This window comes from Peromyscus californicus, unplaced genomic scaffold (assembly GCF_007827085.1).
Source record: "Peromyscus californicus insignis strain IS unplaced genomic scaffold, ASM782708v3 Scaffold_12__1_contigs__length_115047231, whole genome shotgun sequence".
In the NCBI taxonomy this organism is placed as follows: Eukaryota; Metazoa; Chordata; class Mammalia; order Rodentia; family Cricetidae; genus Peromyscus; species Peromyscus californicus.
Window position 1 is genome coordinate 85,663,344 of NW_026294413.1, and position 21,585 is coordinate 85,684,928.

Sequence of the window (21,585 nt, forward strand, 5' to 3'; positions counted from 1 at the left end):
TTTTTTTGGTTTTTTCGAGACAGGGTTTCTCTGTGTAGTTTTGCGCCTTTTCCTGGAACTCACTTGGTAGCCCAGGCTGGCCTCGAACTCACAGAGATCCGCCTGGCTCTGCCTCCCGAGTGCTGGGATTAAAGGCATGTGCCACCACCGCCCGGCTGTTTTGTTATGTTTTCTAATCTGGAAAAAATCTGGTCATACTTCAGTTAATTTCTTGAGTTCTTATTCTTTGTTCTCCCTCTAGGGAATTCAGTTACAAGTACTTTATGCCATTGGCTGCTCCCACCATACACTTTCACACACACACACACACACACACACACACACACACACACACACACACTCTGTTAAATGTGGGGTTCCCTCTTTTAATTTTGTTTTCATTTTTAATTCATATTATTTCTATTGTCCTGTCATCAAGTTCACTGTTTCTAAGAGAGCTAGTCCTCCAATAAACTTATTTGAAAATGATTTATTTCTGTTATGAATTTATTTATTTTATTTCATAATTTTTTTTATTTTGGGCACTTAAATTTTAGTCTTTATAATTTCCATCCCTCACATTACCTATCTTACTTTTCATGTTATCTGTCTATAACATTTTAATGTTTATAACATTTTAATGTTCTTTAGATTTTTTTAAGATCTATTTTTATATTAAATTATGTGTAGTGTGTATATTTTTGCATGTGGGTATGTGCAAGGTGTGTCAGATCCCCTGTAGCTGGAGATATTGGTAGTTATGATCTGCCATTGTGGTTAGTGGGAGTTGAACCAGGGTCCTCTGGAAGACAGCATGCGTTCTTTACCGCTGAACCATCTCTCCAGCCTGTGGATTCAGTGCCCTCTGGCCTCTGAGGGCACCTGTATGCACATGTACATACATAAACATAAATAAAATGAATCTTTTTTAATACTAAATATTCCCACCCAGTAGCCTTGTATATTAATTTATTGAGGTCCCTGTTTACACGATTAAATAAAGCTTATTCTCCTCCTCTATAATACTCATACTGGAGCCTACCAACCAACCAAAATGCTCCAGGAGTAAGTACACTTGTTAGAAAGAAAGGTAGATTAGGATCTTAAATCTTTTATCTCTAGAAAAATCAGCCACATAAGAACTATGGGGGCATCCCAGTAGGGCGAAGTGGAAGAACTTCTCATAGAGTCTAGGCTTGTCGGGGATAGCCAAAGGAGGGTTAGGAAGCAGCTGCCGACTTTGTATTATCCTTTTGGAGGAACAGGCCTCTGAAATGCTTGGTTTTAAATAAGTGGTAGACTATATTCTGCCCTCAGTTAAAAATCATTTGCTGAAATGCTGCCTTGCTCCCTGTAGCAGTATTGAATATACTTCCCCAGTAACAAGTGACCATTCTATGTTGTAGAAAGTTATTTTAAGGTGTGTTACTTTTGTTTATATTACATTTGTTTAACTCTGTGAAACTGTGTTACTGCGTCTGTCTAAAACACCTGATAATCTAATAAAGAACTGAACAGCCAATAGCAAGGCAGGAGAAAGGATAGGCAGGGCTGGCAGGCAGAGAGAATATATAGAGGGAGAAAACTGGGAGGAGAGAGCTAGGAGCCGGAGAAGAAGGAAGACATCAGGGGCCAGCCACACAGCAAGCCATGGAGTAAGAGTAAGATTTTTACAGAAGTAAGAGAAAGGGAAAAGCCCAGAGGCAAGGTAGATGGGATAATTTAATTTAAAGTTAAAGCTGGCAAAAAAACAAGCCATGCTAAGGTTGGGCATTTATAATTAAGAATAAGCCTGTGTGTGATTTATCTGGGAGCTGGGTGGCAGCCCCCGCTAAAGGTAACAAGAGCAAAAAACAATTATATGTAGCCGTAAACAAGTAGAAACGGGATCTTTCTTCAGTGCTGCATGTTCATACATGAATCAGCAGGGTAGTTAATTAAAATCCTAAGTTCTTTCTGGTTTTCCCCTTTCTAGCAAAATCCTTTATATAACACAGAGAGATGTAAAGTATTCCAGTGTGACCTCACTAGAGATGACCTCCTTGACCATATCCCACCAGAGTCTGTGGATGCTGTCACATTGATCTTTGTGCTCTCAGCTGTTCACCCTGAGAAGATGCACCTTGTCTTACTAAATGTGTACAAGGTTAGTGATTTGGCCAGCTGGGCGGTGGTGGTGCACGCCTTTAATCCCAGCACTCGGGAGGCAGAGCCAGGTGGATCTCTGTGAGTTCGAGGCCAGCCTGGTCTACAGAGTGGGTTCCAGGACAGGTACCAAAGCTATACAGAGAAACCCTGTCTCGGAAAAATAAAAATAGAAAAAAAAGAAAAAAAGGTTAGTGATTTGATGTCTGTGCTTGAGGATTGGCCCCTCAGGCTCCCTTGCCTCCTCCTCTGTAAGGCTTGTGTACTGCAGTTCCAACATCTTCCCATTTTCAATGGGTAGACTGTGGCCAGTATAGGAGGAGGGATTCGCTGGCATAAAGCAGCCACTGTAGCTCTGGGCTTGTGCAGTGCCATGGCTGCCCTTCAGAACATGGCCAGCCCAGAGCAAGGAAGATGTTGCAGTTACTTGGGATCCATAAGGTGAGGGGACATGTGACTAGTGGAGAAGACAGTCAGAAGGCCTAGAAGCTAAGCTGGGTTCACTACCAAGGCAAGTTCCTTCACCTCTCCAAGCCTGTTTCTATACCTGAAAAATGCTGGGATAATGCTTCTGAGATGGAAGCAGTTGAGGAAGATGTATAATGGGTGCCAGGCACAGTGCTTGCACTCTGCTAAGTGTCCTCGAAGCCAACTCTTGTTACATTACCGTCACTATTCTTGTTAGGATGGCAGAACCTGAACTGCTATGGCCACCAGAAGGCTGCTATAGCATGCCTATAATCTTACTACTTGAGACTGAGGTAGGAGGATTGCCATGAGTTCAAGGCCAGCCTCGCCCACATTGTGAGTTCAAGATCAGCTTGAGCTATAGATTGAAAACAAGCCAGTATGCTGGCATATACCTTCAGCTTCAAGAAGGTCAAGATTTCAAGACTGTTCTCATGTATAGAGCAAATTTGAAGCTGGCCTAGGTTATTTTACACTATGTCTCTAAAAAAAAAAAAAAAAAAAAAAAAAGAACCAAAAAAGCTTCACCTGTTAAGTTACATGATTCAAGACAAGCTATGGCACCTATCTCTGAGCCTCAGTTTCCTCTTAGTGCTAAAGCTGAGAATATAAGTGAGTGATATCACTTTTTTGGAGAACCTCAGTGGGAGTATTCATGTAGACACTGTAGTCACCATATCAGTTAACTCTTAAGAGTCAATGAAATCAGCCGGGCGGTGGTGGTGCACGCCTTTAATCCCAGCACTTGGGAGGCAGAGCCAGGCGGATCTCTGTGAGTTCGAGGCCAGCCTGGGCTACCAAGTGAGTTCCAGGAAAGGCGTAAAGCTACACAGAGAAACCCTGTCTCGAAAAACCAAAAAAAAAAAAAAAAAAGTCAATGGAATCAGTTGTTTAAAATGGTAAATTCTAGCCGGGCGGTGATGGCGCACACCTTTAATCCCAGCACTCAGGAGGCAGAGCCAGGCCAATCTCTGAGTTCAAGGCCAGCCTGGTCTACAGAGCAAGATCCAGGACAGCCACCAAAGCTACACAGAGAAACCCTGTCTCAAGAAAAGAAAAAAGGAAAAAAAAAAATTTTTTTTTTTGAAACAAGATCTTACAATATACTTCTTCCAGGCTGGACTTCATATATAGACTAGGTCAGCCTCAAACTCTGGACAGTCCTTCTGCCTCTGCCTCCTGACTATGGGGATGACACTCAGGTGCCACCATGCTGATGAAATGTTTGACTTTATATAGAAATTGTAAGCTTCTTACTCATGTTCACATGTCATTGTTACAGTCTCTCTTTTTTAAAATTATTTTAAAATTAAAATAAACTTGGGTCTTGCTGTGTACTCCAAGGAAGCCTCAATCTTCCTGCCTCAGCCTCCTGAGTACTAGGACTACAGGAGTTCAGCACAACACTTAGCGTCATGTACTCTCTTGCTTTTCATTTTTGTCACCCTGTAGCTCAGGCTGACCAAAAACTTAAACTTGTGCTGCAGCTTTCAAGTGCTAGGATTACAGGCATGAACCTCTTCACCCAGCACTTTCTCTCTTTTAAGATTGTCTGTGTGAGAGTATGCCTTATGTATGTGGATGCTCATGGAGGCCAGGAGAAGGTGTCGGATCCCCTGGAACTGGAATTACAGGTGATTGAGAGTAGCCTGATGAATATGTTGAGAACTGAACTAAGATCCAGAAAGACAGCAAATGCTAACTAAGCCCCACTCAGCACCTTAATTAAAATGTGTAATTTAGTTGAAAATCCACAGGTATAAGTAAGTTTGAAAAGAAAGATGAGTGATGCGTGTACAGCATAGAGGGTGGGACAGTTAAGTACCAGAGTGTACAGACTGATTTTAGAGGAAAGAGAAGGCAGCCAGCGAGTTGAAAATGATGCTGGATAAAAGAGTGTCACTTGGCAGTGTGTATTAATGCTTCAACCTTGTTTTTGATTTTGATTTTGATTTTATGTGTATTTTGCCTATGTGTATATATGTGCACCATGTGCATGCCTGGTACCTAAGGAGGTCAGAAAAAGGGCATCAGATCCCCTGGAACTAGAATTAGGGGTGATTGTGAACCACCATGTGGGTGCTGGGAATTAAACCCAGGTCTTCTGCAAGAGCAACCAGTGTTCCCACTAAGCCATCTCTCCAGCCCTTAACCCTAGTTTTAAATGTTACATGCAGTGAGATAAAGGTTTCAAAACATTGGAAAACTGTTAGGGAATTATTCTCCTCCAAAGTAGTATATTTTAAAATGTATACTTCTACCACAATGTAGGTGGGGGTTTCTGTCCCACAAGTCCACTCCCAAATAACCACTCAGAGACTTATTAACTATAAATGCTCAGCCAATAGCTTAGGCTTGTTACTAACAAGTTCTTTTAAATTGACTCATATTTCTTAACTACACTTTAACACATGGCAGTCTGTTTTTTAGCATAGCCGTTTTATCTCTTGCTTTCTCTGCATCTGGCTGGTGACTCCACCCTACTTCCTAGTATTCTCTCAGTCTGGCTCTCCTGCCTAACCTCTTCCTGCGTAGCTGTTGGCCAATTGGCTCTTTTATTAAACCAATGAATGTAATACATATTCACAGTATGTAGGAGTCCAGCTCTGACCTGTCGAAGGGTTCTTGGGGGGAGAAGAGAGGAATGAGGAAGTATTAGATAGAAATATAGACATAGCCAGAGAGAAAGACGAGACACAGGATAGCTTTGGGAGGGCCCTGGGTCAATACCCAGCTGCCTCAAGGTTTATTCTAATGGGCTTTTCATACACTGCCGAGGGGAGAGGCAAAAGACCTTCCTTTTCAAGATCAAAGCACAATGTGCAGCCAAGTGTAGACCCTTCAAAACACCTGGTAACCACACCCCTACCCAAATCATCCTATTATGCAGCCCTGCTGAGTAAAGCAAACTCCGATTTTGACCTTGAGTAAGGGCTTACTAGGGAGCCTTTGTGGGCCCCTACAACAGTGTACAAAAGGATTATTCCACAGCACCTCACTGGCTTATCTCTGCCTGTGAGCTTCACAAAGTTTTCTTTTGTTCCTCCTCAACTCCATTCTGTCCCTGGATATCTGAGCAGGTGAGAACCCAGAATATGCCCACAAATGGACATGGGACGTAAGCTAGACAGAAAAAAAGGCACCAAAGAAAAGATGAGCATATTGCCTGATTTAGGCCCAGGTGAGAGTGAAGGATTACTAGAAATAGGTGATGAGGAAAAAAGAGAGAGAATGCTAAGACAGACAGAAGGGGCAGAGTGGCTTGCCTGGCCTTGTGTGGATGGGGTGCTCTACTTCTGCGTGTTGCCAGAGTATTAAGACTTCACTCTGGGAATAAGTGGTTCATAGATAGGTGGAGGAGAGAGAAGCCAAAGAAAAGGCCAGCAATATGGCTTAGTGAGTAAAAATGCTTGCCACTGAGTCTGATGGCCTGAGTTCAGTCTCTGAAGGAGAAAACCAACCCTTGAACTGCCCTCTGACCCCATGCACACATTCACCACATGTAAGTAAATGTGAGGGGGAAATGACATGACAAAGAAGCCAGCATAGGGGCTGAAGAGATGACTCAACAAGTAAAGGGCTTGCCATCCAGTCATGAGGACCTCAGCTCGATTTCCAGAACCCATGTAAAGCTGGTAGTGCTTGTCTGAAATCCCAGTACTCCTGTGGTGAGATAGGAGGCAGACACAGGAAAATGTTGGAAGATTGAAGAGCAGCTAGCTTGGTGTGACCAGTGAGAGACCAGCTCTCTCTGAATCTGAGGTTGCCCTCTGATTCTCATACACATACCTACATTCAAGCACAGGAACATGTGCATACACATGTGTCTACATACACACACACACACACACACACACACACACACACACACACACACCAGCACAATTGGAAAGACAATCTACTTGTCTACTGAAATTAGCTAGGATTAAAAATAGAATAGCATTTAGAGTAAGACAAGACAGAAGGTACAGTCCTTGAAGAGTACAGCCAAGTAACCCTGGAATGAATAGGCAAGAGTAACAGGGCATATAGTAAGTGATTTGTCTGATGACAGGGAAAGAGAGAGGAAGTATAGAGAGGAGGAAGGATGCACAGGATGTAGCAGGGATGACACTAAGCCCTGTGAGTGATGGGAGAAAGCACAGCCTGGCTTGGAGGGAAAACTAGCCTCCATAGATACCAGGTTTCTGTGAGAACAGAGCATGAAAGAATGTTCAGAGGCAGATGGATCTCTGTGAGTTTGAGGCCAGTCTCTATAGTGAGTTCAGGCCACCCATGACTACATTGTGAAACCCTGCCTAAAAATTTTTTAATTGCAAAAAGAACTGTGCCATGATACAAGAATATTTATGATTTCATTAGTTACCATCCAAATTCTTAATGTAGTACACAGCTTTCATAATTAAAGGAATGTAATGTTCCCATGAGAAGAAGTAAAAATAAAGGTGTACCTTGTTTTTTCCACTTGAAATTTACAGCCCTCTGAGCTCTAACTTTATGCCTTTTGGACCTGTGAACTCTAAATAAAGAATTTCTTTTGGTGGGTAGAGGGCAGGAGGGGCGAGGAACCTATGGGCAGGTAATGGGTCATTGGTGGTCATCTAGCCTGTAGAGCAGAAGATCCCACTCAGAGTTCACAGCTTACGAGTGTTGTCTGTGCTTTCCACCCTCCTAAGCTTTAGTGTTCTTGAGCTAAGTGCCCCGATTTTAAGTATAAGATTGGAGGCTCTTACTTGTGCTTTTAATGAGTATACCACCTAGACACCGAATGCCTCCAGTATCTCTGAGTTCCGTAATGCCCCCAACTCGCTCTTCACAGATCAGCCTCTTCTGAACTTTTTATAGAAATAAATAGTAGGTCACCTATATTTTAGTAGGTATGACATGTCACATTTGTAAAAAATTTTCTTGCACTGTCCCAGGGCACGATTTCCTTTGACAAAATTCTATTTGAGTATGCCTCCTATTTTTAGTCTCCATTAGAGATCTTCTTTCAGCCAAGCCACAGTGACTTTCTAGCCCAGTCCGATTACTCTCTCACTGCCATTATGGTGATTGGCTGCTGAATTTAAAATTGTGTGTTTTGTTGGGAAAGTACTAGAGAAAGAAGCCGTCTTCAGGCTCTACTGACAAGACCCCAGCAGCCTAGGTGAAGCCCAGTGTGAACAGTCCAGGGCATAAGCTTCCTGCCATAGATCTCGTTACTCTATGGCGCCAACACCAGGCAGGCTTCTTAAGTCAGAATTTAATTTGAAAAGCAACCAAGAAGTTGAATTCTCTCATTTCCTAAACAGAATGGTGATCTGCGGGAGAACACTGGAGTTTGGGTCTCCTTTGTGCCGCTCACTTGTCCTTACGATCTCAACAAGTAACTTACTACTTTTATTCTGGGCCTTACTGAAAAGTGGGCAGAGTGAAGGCGCACCAGCTGCTTTTGGGACTCGTGGGCGGGACAATACATGACAGGAATGTGTGCTGAACTACATAGTGCTGTGAGCAGAGAAGGCATTGGCGATGCAGCGAATTGAGGGAAAGCTGGGATGTGAGCGCAGATGCCCATCTGTCTCAGGAAGCGCCCTGCTCACTGCCTCACACAGCCTTTCCTTCCTTCTGAAATGAAGATTGAGTCACCTGTGAATGAAATTTCTCACCTGTTTTTCTTTGCACCATTGGTGTGGTGACAGACACCTATAGTCGCAGCACCCAGGAAAGTAAGGCAGGAGAATCTCTACAAGTTCAAGATCAGCCTGGGCTGCATAGCAATTGGTTACCAGGCCAGCCAAGGCTATATATATATAAAACCATAGCTGGCTGGGGGAGGGTATGACTATGCAAGTGCATCAGCACACGCTTTTCCAAAGGAGACAAAACCTGTCACAAAAGGTGGCATCTGTCATTTTAAAACAAGTGCTCTGTGCTCCGTGAGGTAGTGTGGGTCTGTGGAACACCTGCCTCTTGGGGTATAGAGGAGATGTGTGTGCACTGTCTGCAGCACAGATAGAAGACAGGCCCTGAGGAAAGGATGGCTTTCCTTATTCTTCCTACGGTGCGGACTTCCTGATACAAAGAACAGATGGTCAGGCCAGAGCCCAGCACCTGAGAGGAGGGGTCAGTGCTGAGACCGTAGGGAGTCTCACAGGAGCCCTGCAGAGGTAATTGTCAGAAGCAGATATCTGGAAACTCAGTCTAATGAAGGAGGTGGCTCATGCCTTGTAGAAGGCAGAGTGTGTCTTATGTGGTTACTTTTATGTGGGGTCTGAAACTGTACTGTGGTCCATTACATCCAAAAAATGACTTCTAAGGCACTTTATTTTTTATTTTTGTTTTTCTGAGACAGGGTCCCCTTGCTATGTAGCCCTGGTGGGCCAGGTCCTCACTATGTAGGCCAGTCTCAAACTCAGAATGATCCTCCTGCCTCAGCCTCATGAGTACTGGGATTACAGGTGTGTACCACTACACCCAACATGTTTTAAAAGCAACCATTCATATTAAAAGTATTTTATATGCCTTCTTTCATAACTACCACAGGTCTGTTTTAATTCCTAACGTCATTGGATTGTACTTTATTTGACTAGGTTCCTCTGAGTTATATGCAACCTGCTTTACTTTTGTAGGTATTAAAACCAGGCAGAAGTGTCTTGTTCCGTGACTATGGGCTGCATGACCATGCCATGCTTAGGTTTAAAGCTGGAAGCAAACTTGGAGAAAATTTTTATGTCAGACAAGATGGAACCAGATCCTATTTTTTTACTGATGGTAAGAGGAATGGAGTATCTCCTTAGTGTTTCATTCTCTGTCTCTGCTCATTTGACTGTCAACAGTGGGGTCCTGCTTGGGCAGCTATGTGGCCATGCTAACACAAGTCCCAAGTTCTTAGAATAAGCCCTGATGTACACCGCTTTCCCAGTACTTGCTGAGACATAGACCCCTAGTGAGTGAGCCTGGGAGAATAGACAGGCCTCAGACATGTCACATGGTGACTGAGCTTACTTTCCCAGACCAAAGGCAAAAATCCTTCTTGAATAAAAGTGATTGGATCTGTTTTCAAATAGACAAATTTGCTATCAAAGAATACTGAGAATGTAGCTCAGTTGGTAGAGTGCTGACCTAGCATGGGTCAGATTCTGGGTTCAGTCGCCCGCACTGCGTAAACTGGGGTGGTCACATACAAGTCTTAGACCCAGCAATCTAGAGGCAGAAGCAGGACGATCAAGAGTTAAAAGTCCAGCTGGAGAAATGATTCAGCAGTTCAGAGCACTTGTACTTGCTGAGAACTGGTTCTGTTCCCCACACCCACATGGTGGCTCAACCATGTAAGTCTAGTTCCTGGGGATGAGGACCAAACACCTGCTCTGACCCGTGTGGACACCAGGTGTGCACATGGTGCACATACTTCATGCAGGCAAACACTCATACACAGAAAATAAACAGTAGTTCAAGGTCCTTCTCACCCTCAGCTAGTTCCTGGGCTACATGAGATCCTGTCTCGATAAGTGGTTGTAACTGGGAGGATGGCAGAGTAAAGTCTGCTGCAGCCCCCCAGCAGCCACGTGAAAAGCCAGGTGTGGTGGCCTATCCCTGTAATCCTGATGCTGGGAAGGCGAGAGAGTAAAAATCCCTAGAGCCTGCTATTCAGCTGGTTTTGTTGGAAATGCCAGGTTGGTGAGAAACCTTGTCTCAAAAAGTGTGGTAGACAAGGACAGCCAGGGCTATATAGGAGTGAACCTGTCTCAGGGGGAGAAAAAAAAAGGGCAAGGTGGAAGGCTGGAGAGATGGCTCAGTGGTTAAGGGCACTGTTGGCTCTTCCGGAGGACCTGGGTTTGAATCCCAGCAGCCACATAGCAGCTCACAAATGAGGTCTGTAACTTCTTTCCAGAGGCTCTTTGGACCTCTGTGGGCACGAGGCATGCATGTGATGCAAATGCAGACAGACGGTCCGTGAACATAAATAAAAACATACATTTTTTTTACAGTGGAGAATATAATAGAAGAAACATTGACCTCTAGCCTCTTTGTATGTGTGTGTGCTATTGCACACAGATGCACATACACATGAACACATGACATATGCCACATCAAGATAATAATAGAAAATACTTTAAAAGGCCTTTTGGATCAGTAAATGCCGAATATCTTTTCAATTTTTAAAAAGATAAAGATCCTTTATCTTTTTCTAGCTCTGGGTTTTGAGGGCTTTGCTTGTTTTGGAATGCTAAGGCTTGAACCCAGAGCTTCAAGCATGCTAGGTGAGTGTTTTGCCCTCAGCTGTATGCCTAGTTCTTTTACTTTTTGGTTTTAGGGTTAGGGTGTTTGTTTGTTTTTAAGTTTTTTTATTTTTATTTTATATGTATATGTGTTGCCTGTATTGTGAGTATGTGCACCATGAATGTGCCTGGGGTGTATGGAGGTCAGAAGCGGGTGTCATCCCCTGGGCCTGAAGTCATGGATAGTTGTGAGCCACCACAGAAACCAAACCTGAGTCTTCTGCAAGAACAACAGGCACTCTTAACTGCTGAACCCTCTCTCTAGCTCCATATTTTTTAGGTTTTTGAAACAAAATCTCAGTCTGTAGCCCAGGCTGTCCTTAACCTTACAGCAGTTCTGTCTTTGCTTCATAGATATATGCCACCCAACTTACATTTCATTTCTTGAAATACTGTTTTAGATATTAAACGAAAAAATGAGTGTTTACAGTTAAATATCTAGTGTCAGGTGAAAATGAAGACGACTTTAAGGTTTCTGACATGGCCGCATCTGGATAAACCCATAGAGGTCATCAGGAAGCCCAGTGGTATCTGCACAGTGCTCCAGAGCACAGCCTGTGCAGTAATGCCCTGAGGAGGACTGCATGTGTGCTCTTGGTTCTACTTACTTACTTCATTTGTCTGTGTGATGTTTTGCTGGGGTGAATTTATCCTCAGGCTGTCACACTACCAGGTGATCCCCCCAATTCTGGGCACAGATATCCTTCCTTTCTGTAAACAAGTTGAGTGTGTGCAGTCTTCTCCATAGCTAGCCTGGGCATTGTTTCTTTCCAGTCAGACTTTTGTATGTGCTGACACATGGACAAGCCAAGGTAGGTACACCTTTGTTGCTGCTTTAATTGGAGGTTTCTGCTCGGGTCTCAAGACCATGAGAAGTAGGAATGTGTTTGGGATTTTTTTTGTTTTTGTTTTTTGGTTTTTCGAGACAGGGTTTCTCTGTGTGGCTTTGCACCTTTCCTGGATCTCACTCTGTAGCCTAGGTTGGCCTTGAACTCACAGAGATCCGCCCGCCTCTGCCTCCCAAGTGCTAGGATTAAAGGCGTGCGCCACCACGGCCTGGCTAGGAATGTGTTTGTTTTTAAAACAGAAAGAGCAAATGAGTGAAGGGAGAGAAAGAAAGCCTGGCCTGTTAGCACAGGCCTGTATACCCAGCACTGGGAAGCTGGGGCAGAAGCATTAAAAATCTCAGGCCAGCCGGAGATATAAAGTACAATCTTGTCTCAAGAGGGGAAAAATCAAATAAGAAAAGTCTAAAAACAAATGAAAAAGTTTAGCATTGAAGTTTTTATTACAGAAAAAAACCAAAACCTCCGTAGCCCATCTCAGTCCTCACCCCTCAGAGCTCACCACTGCTTGCCTTCTAGAATTCCTGGCGCAGCTCTTTGTGGACGCAGGTTATGAAGAAGTGGCGAATGAGTATGTGTTTCGAGAAACAGTGAATAAAAAGGAAGGCCTGTTTGTGCCACGAGTTTTTCTTCAGAGCAAGTTCCGGAAGCCTCCACGGGACCCAGACCCCACCCCTGACTCTGCTTCACTTGGAAGAGAAGTGTTTTAAACTAACATAGATTTTTGTATTCTGAATTTTTAAAATTACATGTGTAATTTTTGTATTAAAAACAAGTGGGGACTAGGGAGATGGCTTAGCAGTTAAAGTGTTAGCTGTGCAAGCCTGACCACCCAAGTGTGACCCCAGGAATCTGTCTAGGAAAACAAAGATGGGGGCTGGAGAGATGACTCAGTGGTCAAGAGCATTGGCTGCTCTTGCAGATCACCTGGGTTCGATTCCCAACACCCACATGGCAGCTTACAGCCATCTGTAACTCCAGTCCCAGGGGATCGAAAGGAATGGAATGCCCTGTTCTGGCCTCTTCAGGTGGTACAGAGATATACATGCAGGCAAAACACCCAAATTTAAAAAAAATCCAGGTTTGGCAGTTTGAATCCATAATCCCAGCACTCCTACCTCAAGAGAAGCAGAGTAAGAATCATCTGGAAGCTCCAGGACCAGCTAGCCAGGAGTGTGGCAGAAAGGAGACAAGAGACCTGACCTCAGAAAGGTGGAGGGTGAAAACGACTCCTGGGACTTGTTCTCTGCCCTCCACATGTGCACAAATGGATAAATGAACAGAGAGTGTATGTATGTGCACATAGAAAAACGAAAATGTAAGTCGGTCCTGAAAGTCAAGTTCTGTGGTTTACCTGTGTCGTACAATTCTCTTTCCACAAAGGAAAGCCAGGAGCCAAGCGTGCAGATACACAAAACCGGTGTGCAAATCAAGCATTTGATAATAAATACATTAAAGACAGTTCTTTAATCTTACCATTTATTAAAGAAAAAAGCAAATTTATATACTAATCAGGTGGGTATGCTTGTTTATTTTTACATAAAAAATTAAATCTTGAGCAGTGGCGCATGCCTTTAATCCCAGCATTCAGGAGGCAGAGGCAGATGGATCTCTGAGTTCAAGGCCGGCATGGTCTACAAAGAGAGTTCCAGAACAGCCAGGATTACAGAGAAACCCTGTCTTGACAACCCCCCCCCCCCCAAAAAAAAAAGAAAAAGAAGCAAAAGTCAGCAACTTACTTTTTTTTTTGTTTGGGGGTGTGTGAGTGTGATGTATGTGTGTGTGTGTGTGTGTGTGATGTGTGTATATATGTGTGTGTGTGTGTGTGTGTGTGTGTATGTGTGTGTATGATGTGTATATATGTGTGTGTATGATGTGTATATATGTGTGTGTGCTGTATGTGTGTGTGTGCTGTATGTGTGTGTGATGTATATATTTGTGTGTGATGTGTGTGTGTGTGTGCACGCTCAGGTGTGGGTGTCATCCTCTTTCACTCTCTACCTTATATCCTAGAAACAGTCACTTGCTGGACCAGGAGCTTGTCATCTGGCTAGGCTGGCTAGTCACTGGGCTCTCAAGACCCACCAGTCTCCTCCTCCCGGTGCTGGTGTTATAGGGTCATGTAGCCATGCCCAGCTTTCTTACATGGATGCTGAAAATTTGACCTCAAGTCCTTATGCTTCCACTTTTAAGCACTAGGCCCTTTAAATAATAAATTTTAAAATTTTTGTTTCCAGGTGTTTTGTCTGCAGGTATGTCTATACTACATTCATGCCTGGTTCCCATGGAAGCCAGAGGGTATCAGATCCCCCAGAACAGAAGTTAGACTGTTGAGTCTTGAACCACTGTATGGGTGCTGGGAATCTAACCTAGGTCCTCTGGAAAAGCAACCAGTTCTCTTAACCACTGAGCCATCTCTCCAACCCCCTTAAACAGTAATTTTAAAAATTCTCACAGTACTATTTTATTTTATTTTATTTTATTGGTTTTTCGAGACAGGGTTTTCCATATAGCTTTGGTGCCTGTCCTGGATCTCTCTCTGTAGACCAGGCTGGCCTTGAACTCAGAGATCCGCCTGGTTCTGCCTCCTGAGTGCTGGGATTAAAGGTATGTGCCACCGCCTCCCGGCACAATTTTAAAGATATCCTAATTTGATATTTACATGCTGAGGAGTGGTGGTAGGAAAATATTAAAAATCTTTGCTTGGCATAATTAAACTATTGTTTCTGGATGTCTTAGTTTGGGTTGCTATTGCTATGATGAAACACCATGACCAAAAGCAAGTTGGGGAGGAAAGGGTTTATGCTTCTACATCCATAGTCCATCACTGAAGGAAGACAGGTCAGTAACCTGGCGGCAGGAGCTGATGCAGAGGCCATGGAGGGGTGCTGCTTACTGGCTTACTCAGCCTGCTTTCTTATAGAACCCAGGAAGGGCCCCACCCACAATGGACTGTGTGGTGGTTTCAATAGGTATTGTCCCCTAACCCCAACCCCACCCCGCACACACACCCCAATAGACTCATATGTGTGAATGTTTGACCTGTAGGGAGTGGCACTATTAGGAGGTGTGGCCTTGTTGGAGGAAGTGTATCACTGGGGGAGGGCTTTGAGGTCTCAAGCTATGCCCAGGGTGGAACACAGTTCACTTTTGCTGCCTGTGGATCAGGATGTAGAAGTCTCAGCTCCTTCTCCAGCTCCATGTCTGCCTGCAAGCTGCCATGCTTTCCTCCATGATGATAATGGACTAAACCTCTGAACTGTAAACCAGCCCCAATTAAATGTTTTCCTTTATAAGAGTTGTAATAGTCATGATGTCTCTTCATAGCAATAGAAACCCTAAGACAGGCTGGGCCCTCCCTCAATCACTAAGAAAATCCCCTACAGGCCTGCCTACAGCCCAGTTTAGAGACATTTATTCACGTCTCATTTATTCATGACTCTAGCCTCTGTCAAAGTGATATAAAATTAGCCCCCACACTGAGAACAGGAAACTATGGACAGTTTGAAAACAGCAAAGCAGTGCAGTTGGCAGTATACAGTGGTCTTGGGCCTAAGCTGAAGTGTTTCAGGCAGTGGTGTTGGTGTGTGCCTGAACAGCATGCACGGGGCAAGGTGTACGTGGTTCGCAGCCCAGCCTGCAGTGACATCACACAGTGTCAGAGGGAAGCACTGCCCGAATGGCCTTGGAGACATTCTACCTTTGTTCTGAGTTAGCATTTGGTTGTTGCACATTTTCAAAGCTTACATTTGTGACCCTCACATTTAGTTATCTGACATTGTATGGGGTCAGGACCCACAGTTTAAACAGCTGGGGCATAAAGACATCGTTGTCATTACTCATGGGGATTTTTTTCTGGTGTCTCATATTTGCCCTTTTCTTCCTTTAAATCATTTATGTGCTTCTTTAACACCAGTGTTACTAAACACTGCTGAACTCTGCTGAAGAACCTAGCATGGGTTTCTGCCTGATTCCCACCCCCCCCCTCTCTCCCCCCTCCCCCCTCCCCCTCCCCCCCCCCCTCTCTCTCTCTCTCTCTCGTGTGTGTGCATCTGTAACTCCATTTCCAGGGGATTCAACACTTTCGTCTGTCTTTCTCTGGCACCAGCCATTCATATGCTGCACATACATATATGCAGACAAAACATTCATATACATTAATAAATCTAAAAACAATTTTTTTTGTTACTTGTGAGACAGGGTCTCACTATGTAGCCCTGGCTGGCCTAGAATACACTGTGTAGATCAGGCTGGCCTCTGCTGGGATTAAAAGCATGCACCACCATGCCTAGCTGAGATATTTAGTATTTTGTTGTCATACCAGAGATTGAACCCAGGCCCTCACATATGCTAGGCAAGTGCTCTACCATTGAGCTCATCCCTAATCCTTAAAAAAAAAAAAAAAAAGTTAAACACTAAAAAAAACTCAGGTCCTCAGGCTTGGTAGTAAGTGCCTTTATCTGCTAAGCCATCTGCCATCTTGTCAGCCCTTTCTGCCTGATTGTGGATGCCCTCTATAGTCAGCCAGTTGCCCTGAGAAGGGGAAAGGAAGGCCACCCACCCACCCCCATCTGCCCAGTGCAGTTTCTCAAGAAACACAGTTGATACCTGTTTGCTTCCGAGTTGGAATTTTAACTGTGAAGGGGCATTGGAGTGTGTCCAGTTCCCTCCTGGGAAGCAGTGGCTAGAGAGGAATGCTGAGGCCCAGTGCTAATTTTAGTGTGGACTATGGGGAACACCCTAAATTGGTCTGGTGACCTGTCTCCTGGGCACTGTCATATGTGACTTTTACATTATGATGCAGAATTGAAATTCCATATGTGCATAAAAATTGGCCTTGCAAGCCTTTCCCATGTTTGTTTGCAGAACGTTGTTGGTGAGAACATCATCCTGAGCATGTGGCTTGCCTGCATGTGCAGCCAAGCCCAACTGTATCTTGAAGAAGGGCAGTACCGCTGGGGATGGGCAATATTCACTGTGGTTCTGTCCAGTCAGAATAAGTCCCCCAGTCCTGGAAAGGAGGGGCTGACTCAGAGCTCAGTTGGGCTTGCTGGCTGACCTTCAGGGCCATCTGTTTCAGCTTGGGAGGAGCCCTTTTCCCCTGCTAGTCAGTTGCTCTGTGTAGTCTCTCCTTTGGAGGCTCAAAAATGGCTATTGCAAGTAAAAACACAACTGATGAGATAGAGGATTTTGTCTTTTGCAGTAGTTTTTTTTCCCCCCTTGAAATCGACTTGTAAAGGAGAAAGACCTACAAGAAATCGCATGGGTCTCAGAGGAGGAGCAATTGTGGGGAGAGCCAAGAGGGCCTGGAGTCTCAGTTCAGCCCCTAGCCTCCACCAAAAGCATCCCAAGCTGCCTTAGCCCAGGATGCTGCTCAGGGCCTCTTCAGGAGATCCTTTCCCTCCATACCGAACCACTACCTCAGATTTAGTGGCTGGGCCTGGGGAAGACAGAATGAAATGGGAAGTGGGGAAAGGGATGGTGTGATAGGAAAGTTGACCTGGGGATTCTGGCCTCATTCCTTCACTGTTTGAACCTCAGACTAGATTCCCCATGTAAATGTAACCTCAAAGTATGAGGATTAAAGGAAAATTTTCTGATATGTGGCTGAGTACACACCCCAGGTACACAGGCCTCATTGTTAGCAATGTTATTGTTTAACCTGTATGCAAAGAGCTACATAAAGCAAGATCTTAGTCCAGGGATGTCACAGTAGACATACCTGTGTGACAAGCATCCAGCTGAAGAAATGGTTGGTCAGTATTCCAGAATCCCAAATGTTCCTTCTGGTCACTGATCACCTTCTGGTCACCCAGGGGTAACTACCCTTCTGACTCCCTACACCATAATTTTCCCTTTCTGTTTGAAAATTCTCCCTGAAGGAATTTAAAGATGACTTGTAAAGTAGGCAAGTTGGGAAGTAAAGAGATGGTTTTGTGCTTAAGAGCACTTGCTACTTGGCAGGGGACCCAGGTTTGATCCTAGCACCCACATGATGGCTCCCAACCATCTGTAACGCCAGTCCCAGGGGATCCTACATCTTCTGGCCACTGCAGGAACCAGGCCCGCATGTGGTACACAGACAGACATACAAGCAAAACACCTATACACACAAAATACATTTTAAAAGTAGGCCAATTCTAAGTAAGGAAACAATGAAGGGGGATGCTGCATTCAAGAGTAAGATAAGCACACTAACGGCCTTGCATTTCGGGAGATCTTGCAAACTAGACCAGGTACAAATGTTGGGAAGCCAGCACTTTCTCACTGGAGATAAACCTGAGGCCTTTGCTCCTGAGTTCCCGTGCATTGTGCCTCCATCCTCATAGCACCTTCGACAGCTTCACCAGTAACGAACACAAGAGCCACTGTCGTTTCGGCTAGTGTCAGTGAGGACGTAATCTCACAGGACTGAGCAGGTATTTGGTCTGGTGCAGGCAGCTGAAAGGAGATGGGAATCCCTGAGGGCTGGTGATGGCCTGGCCATCTTGGCAATCCTCTGACCACAGTGAGAGAGAGGCTGGTGAGATGGCTATGGATAAAAAGGCTTGCCACACAAGCCCAACTACAAGTCTCATCTCCAGAACCCAAGTTAAAAGATGGGGTGGTGGTACATCTCTAATCCCAGCACTGCTAAATACGAGGAGAATCGCCTGGAAACTGTCAGGCTGGCTAGTTGGGAATAAACAGCCGGAAGAAACCAGAAGGATCCTGCCTCAGGGAGGTGGAAGGAGAGAAACAACCACCAAGAGCTTTCCTCCAACCTCCACATGTGCACTGTGGTACTCAGGACCATGCACTTACATAGACACATGCAAACACATTCATCATTTTTTTTTAAAGTGAGGGTTTGATGTGAGTGGGCAAAGTTTTTAAAGTTACACTTATTCATACGTATACATGTGGGTGGGTATGCATATGTCACGATGCACGTGTGGAAGTGAGAGGGCAAGTTGCTGGAATTGGTTCTCTCCTTTTACCAAGTGGGTGCTAGGAATTGAGCTCAGGTCATCAGGCTTGGCAGTAAGCACCCTTATACTGAGCCATCTCTACTGTGGGAGGATCCTTCTGTATGCTGTGAATGTGTGTTACTCTCATGGGTTGATAATAAAAACTGATTTGGCCTATAGCCAGGCAGAATAAGGCTGGGCAGGAAAGCCAAATGAAGATACAAGGAGAAGAAGGGCGGAGTTGAGAGATTTGAGAGTCAGAAGGAGAACAAGTCAGACATACAAAATGGGATAGAGGTAAAAGCTACAAGCCTCGGGGCAGCATATTAATAGAAATGTTAATAGATTAATAGAAATGGGTTAAGTTGTAAAAGCTAGTTAGTAATAAGCCTGAGCTAACAGCTGAGCATTTACAATTAATACAAGCCTCTGAGTGATATTTGGAAGCAACTGCAGGATGGGACAAAACAGACAAAAGCCTCTGGTTTCCCTGAAGAGCCAATCAGTACAGCATTGCCACTGCACACACAAAACAGCCCCAGAGACCTAGTGAACTCTTCCTAATACTACTACAGAAGGTGGTGTGTGGTATGTGTGTATAGAACTAGTAGAGTTGGAGGTACAAGTGTAAAATATACCACACAATAGGTGCACATATAATTTAATGGTATATACTACAGTTAAACGATTGCACACATTAGTATTAACAAAATGCTACAGAGTTTGAGTTTGACCATCCAGGAGCAAGTAGAGGACTTGACTCATGCAGTCATCCACATCCCTGGATATAGCTGTCACGTGTTCAAGACCAAAGTCTCCAGGGATGCCATCTATGTCAGAGGACTTTGCCCATACTATAAAGTATAAACTGTGAAATCCAGTCAAGTGCTAGGTATTTCTAATATTTTTAGCCTTCTGTCTCCAACCTCCCACATGATTATTATGTCCAAATGTTCCAAACAGCTCAGAACCCAGCTCCTCTTCAAGAAGACTTAATTTTCCATCGTAAATACCTGGGATTGAGAACAGGCCACCACAAGGTGGCGATAGATGCTCAATGTTTATATTGGATTTGTTTTTTTTGTTTGTTTGGTTTTTTTTTTGTTGTTGTTGTTGTTGTTGTTTTTTTTGAGACAGGGTTTCTCTGTGTAGCTTTGCGCCTTTTCCTGGAACTCACTCTGTAGCCCAGGCTGGCCCCGAACTCACAGAGATCCTCCTGCCTCTGCCTCCCAAGTGCTGGGATTAAAGGCGAGCGCCACCACCGCCCGGCTGTTTTTGTTTGTCTCATGTAGTCTTGGCCCTGGATTTGAACTCGAAGAGGTTTTTCTGCCTCTGTGCTGGGATTAAAGATGTATGCCACCACGACCAGCTTCTGCTGCCATCTTAGTCACCGCTACACAGGGGCCATTTTTATTGTCCTTGCACAGTAAGGAAAATATTGTTACAAATGTGCTTTCTAGGTCAACTTCAGCTGGTAAGATCAATTTGTGCTTCACTGGACAAAACAAAATGAAGATGCTCTTATCCAATATTCAGTCAACTTTTGTCTCCTGAATTCAGTTTGCTTTCAACTAAATTTTCACATTTAAGGCAATGTCTGTGATGTCTGTAAGGCTTCAAGGCACACTGGAGAACATAAATACACGAGGGACCTAATGGACGATCTGAAGCTTTTCCCTGTAGATAAATAATATATACTCCATAGACCTCTCTTATTCCTAAATAACTCTGCAGATGTACTTTATTGCTGCTCAGGATTAAGGCAAAACAAGGGCAGGGCTATATCTTGGATATCAGTCTGCCTCACACATTAGTCATAGTATTCTTTTGTGTGAATCCAGGACTCAAGCTCAGATCCTCAGGTTTGGTGGTAGATGCCTTTACCAGCCGAGCTCTCCCTGGTCCCAATATTCTTTGATAGTAGCTGATTTCCTGTTCCATAGTTGCCACTCAAGGAAGAGAAAAATGGGGGAAAGTAAAGCAAAGTGGTGCTTTGCAGGACCATGTTTTCTGTTAGGAAGAAATATTTCCTGTAAACTCTATATGTTCTGTTTCTGAAACCAAATATTTTATTAGAAATAAAATTAGGTTGGGTGTTTGGGGATTTAGCTCAGTGGTAGAGCACTTGCCTAATAAGCGTAAGGCCCTGGGTTCGGTCCTCAGCTCTGAAAAATAAAATACAAAAAAAAAAAAAAATAGGTTGGGTGGTGGTGGCACACACCTTTAATCCTAGCACTCGGGAGGCAGAGGCAGGTGAATCTCTGAGTTCCAGGACAGCCTGGTCTATAGAGCAGTTCCAGTACAGCCAAGGCTATACAGAGAAACCCTGTCTCAAAAAAACCAAGGGGAAAAAAAGAAGGAGGAGGAGGAGGAGGAGGAGGAGGAGGAGGAGGAGGAGGAGGAGGAGGAGGAGAAGAGAGAAGAAGAAGAAGAAGAAGAAGAAGAAGAAGAAGAAGAAGAAGAAGAAGAAGAAGAAGAAGAAGAAGAAGAAGAAGAAGAAGAAGAAGAAGAAGAAGGAAGAAGAAGAAGAAGAAGAAGAAGAAAGAAGAAGAAGAAGAAGAAGAAGAAGAAGAAGAAGAAGAAGAAGAAGAAGAAGCCCAATTAGGTTAGCTTGGCTGGCCAGTGATTTCCAGGGATCCTTCTGTCTCTGACTTCCCAGCAATCGGGTGACACACACCTGCCCCACCTCTGGGATTCTTAGATAGGTTCTGGGGATGGAGCTTGGCCCTCCTGTTTACAGGGCAGACACTTTACTGATGGAGCAATCTCCCAAGCTCTGTTCTTCACCTTTTGAGAACTGTCTGTTCACTTCACTTACCCATTTAGTAACTGTTTGAGTTCTTGTTATTTAGTTGTTGTGGGTTGTTTCCTTTCAGCTCTTTATATATGTATTTTTAATGAAAGATTTATTTTTTTACTCGTTTTAAAGTGTTC

The 21,585-nt window shown here is 44.2% G+C and overlaps 1 protein-coding gene across 9 annotated transcripts in view; it reads left to right on the plus strand.

Moving 5' to 3' along the window:
- Positions 1-21,585, plus strand: part of Mettl6 (methyltransferase 6, methylcytidine) — a 70,999-nt gene that overhangs the window by 4,206 nt on the left and 45,208 nt on the right. For 5 of the 9 annotated variants that reach the window (XM_052733646.1, XM_052733648.1, XM_052733650.1 and 2 more), the window contains exons 4-5: positions 1,955-2,125; positions 9,207-9,348. In XM_052733646.1, coding sequence (XP_052589606.1) covers positions 1,955-2,125; positions 9,207-9,348 — 313 coding nt within the window. Of the gene's footprint in view, positions 1-1,954; positions 2,126-9,206; positions 9,349-12,220; positions 13,163-21,585 lie in introns of those variants that run through there. The other 4 variants (XM_052733645.1, XM_052733647.1, XM_052733652.1 and 1 more) reach the window with 3 other exon arrangements.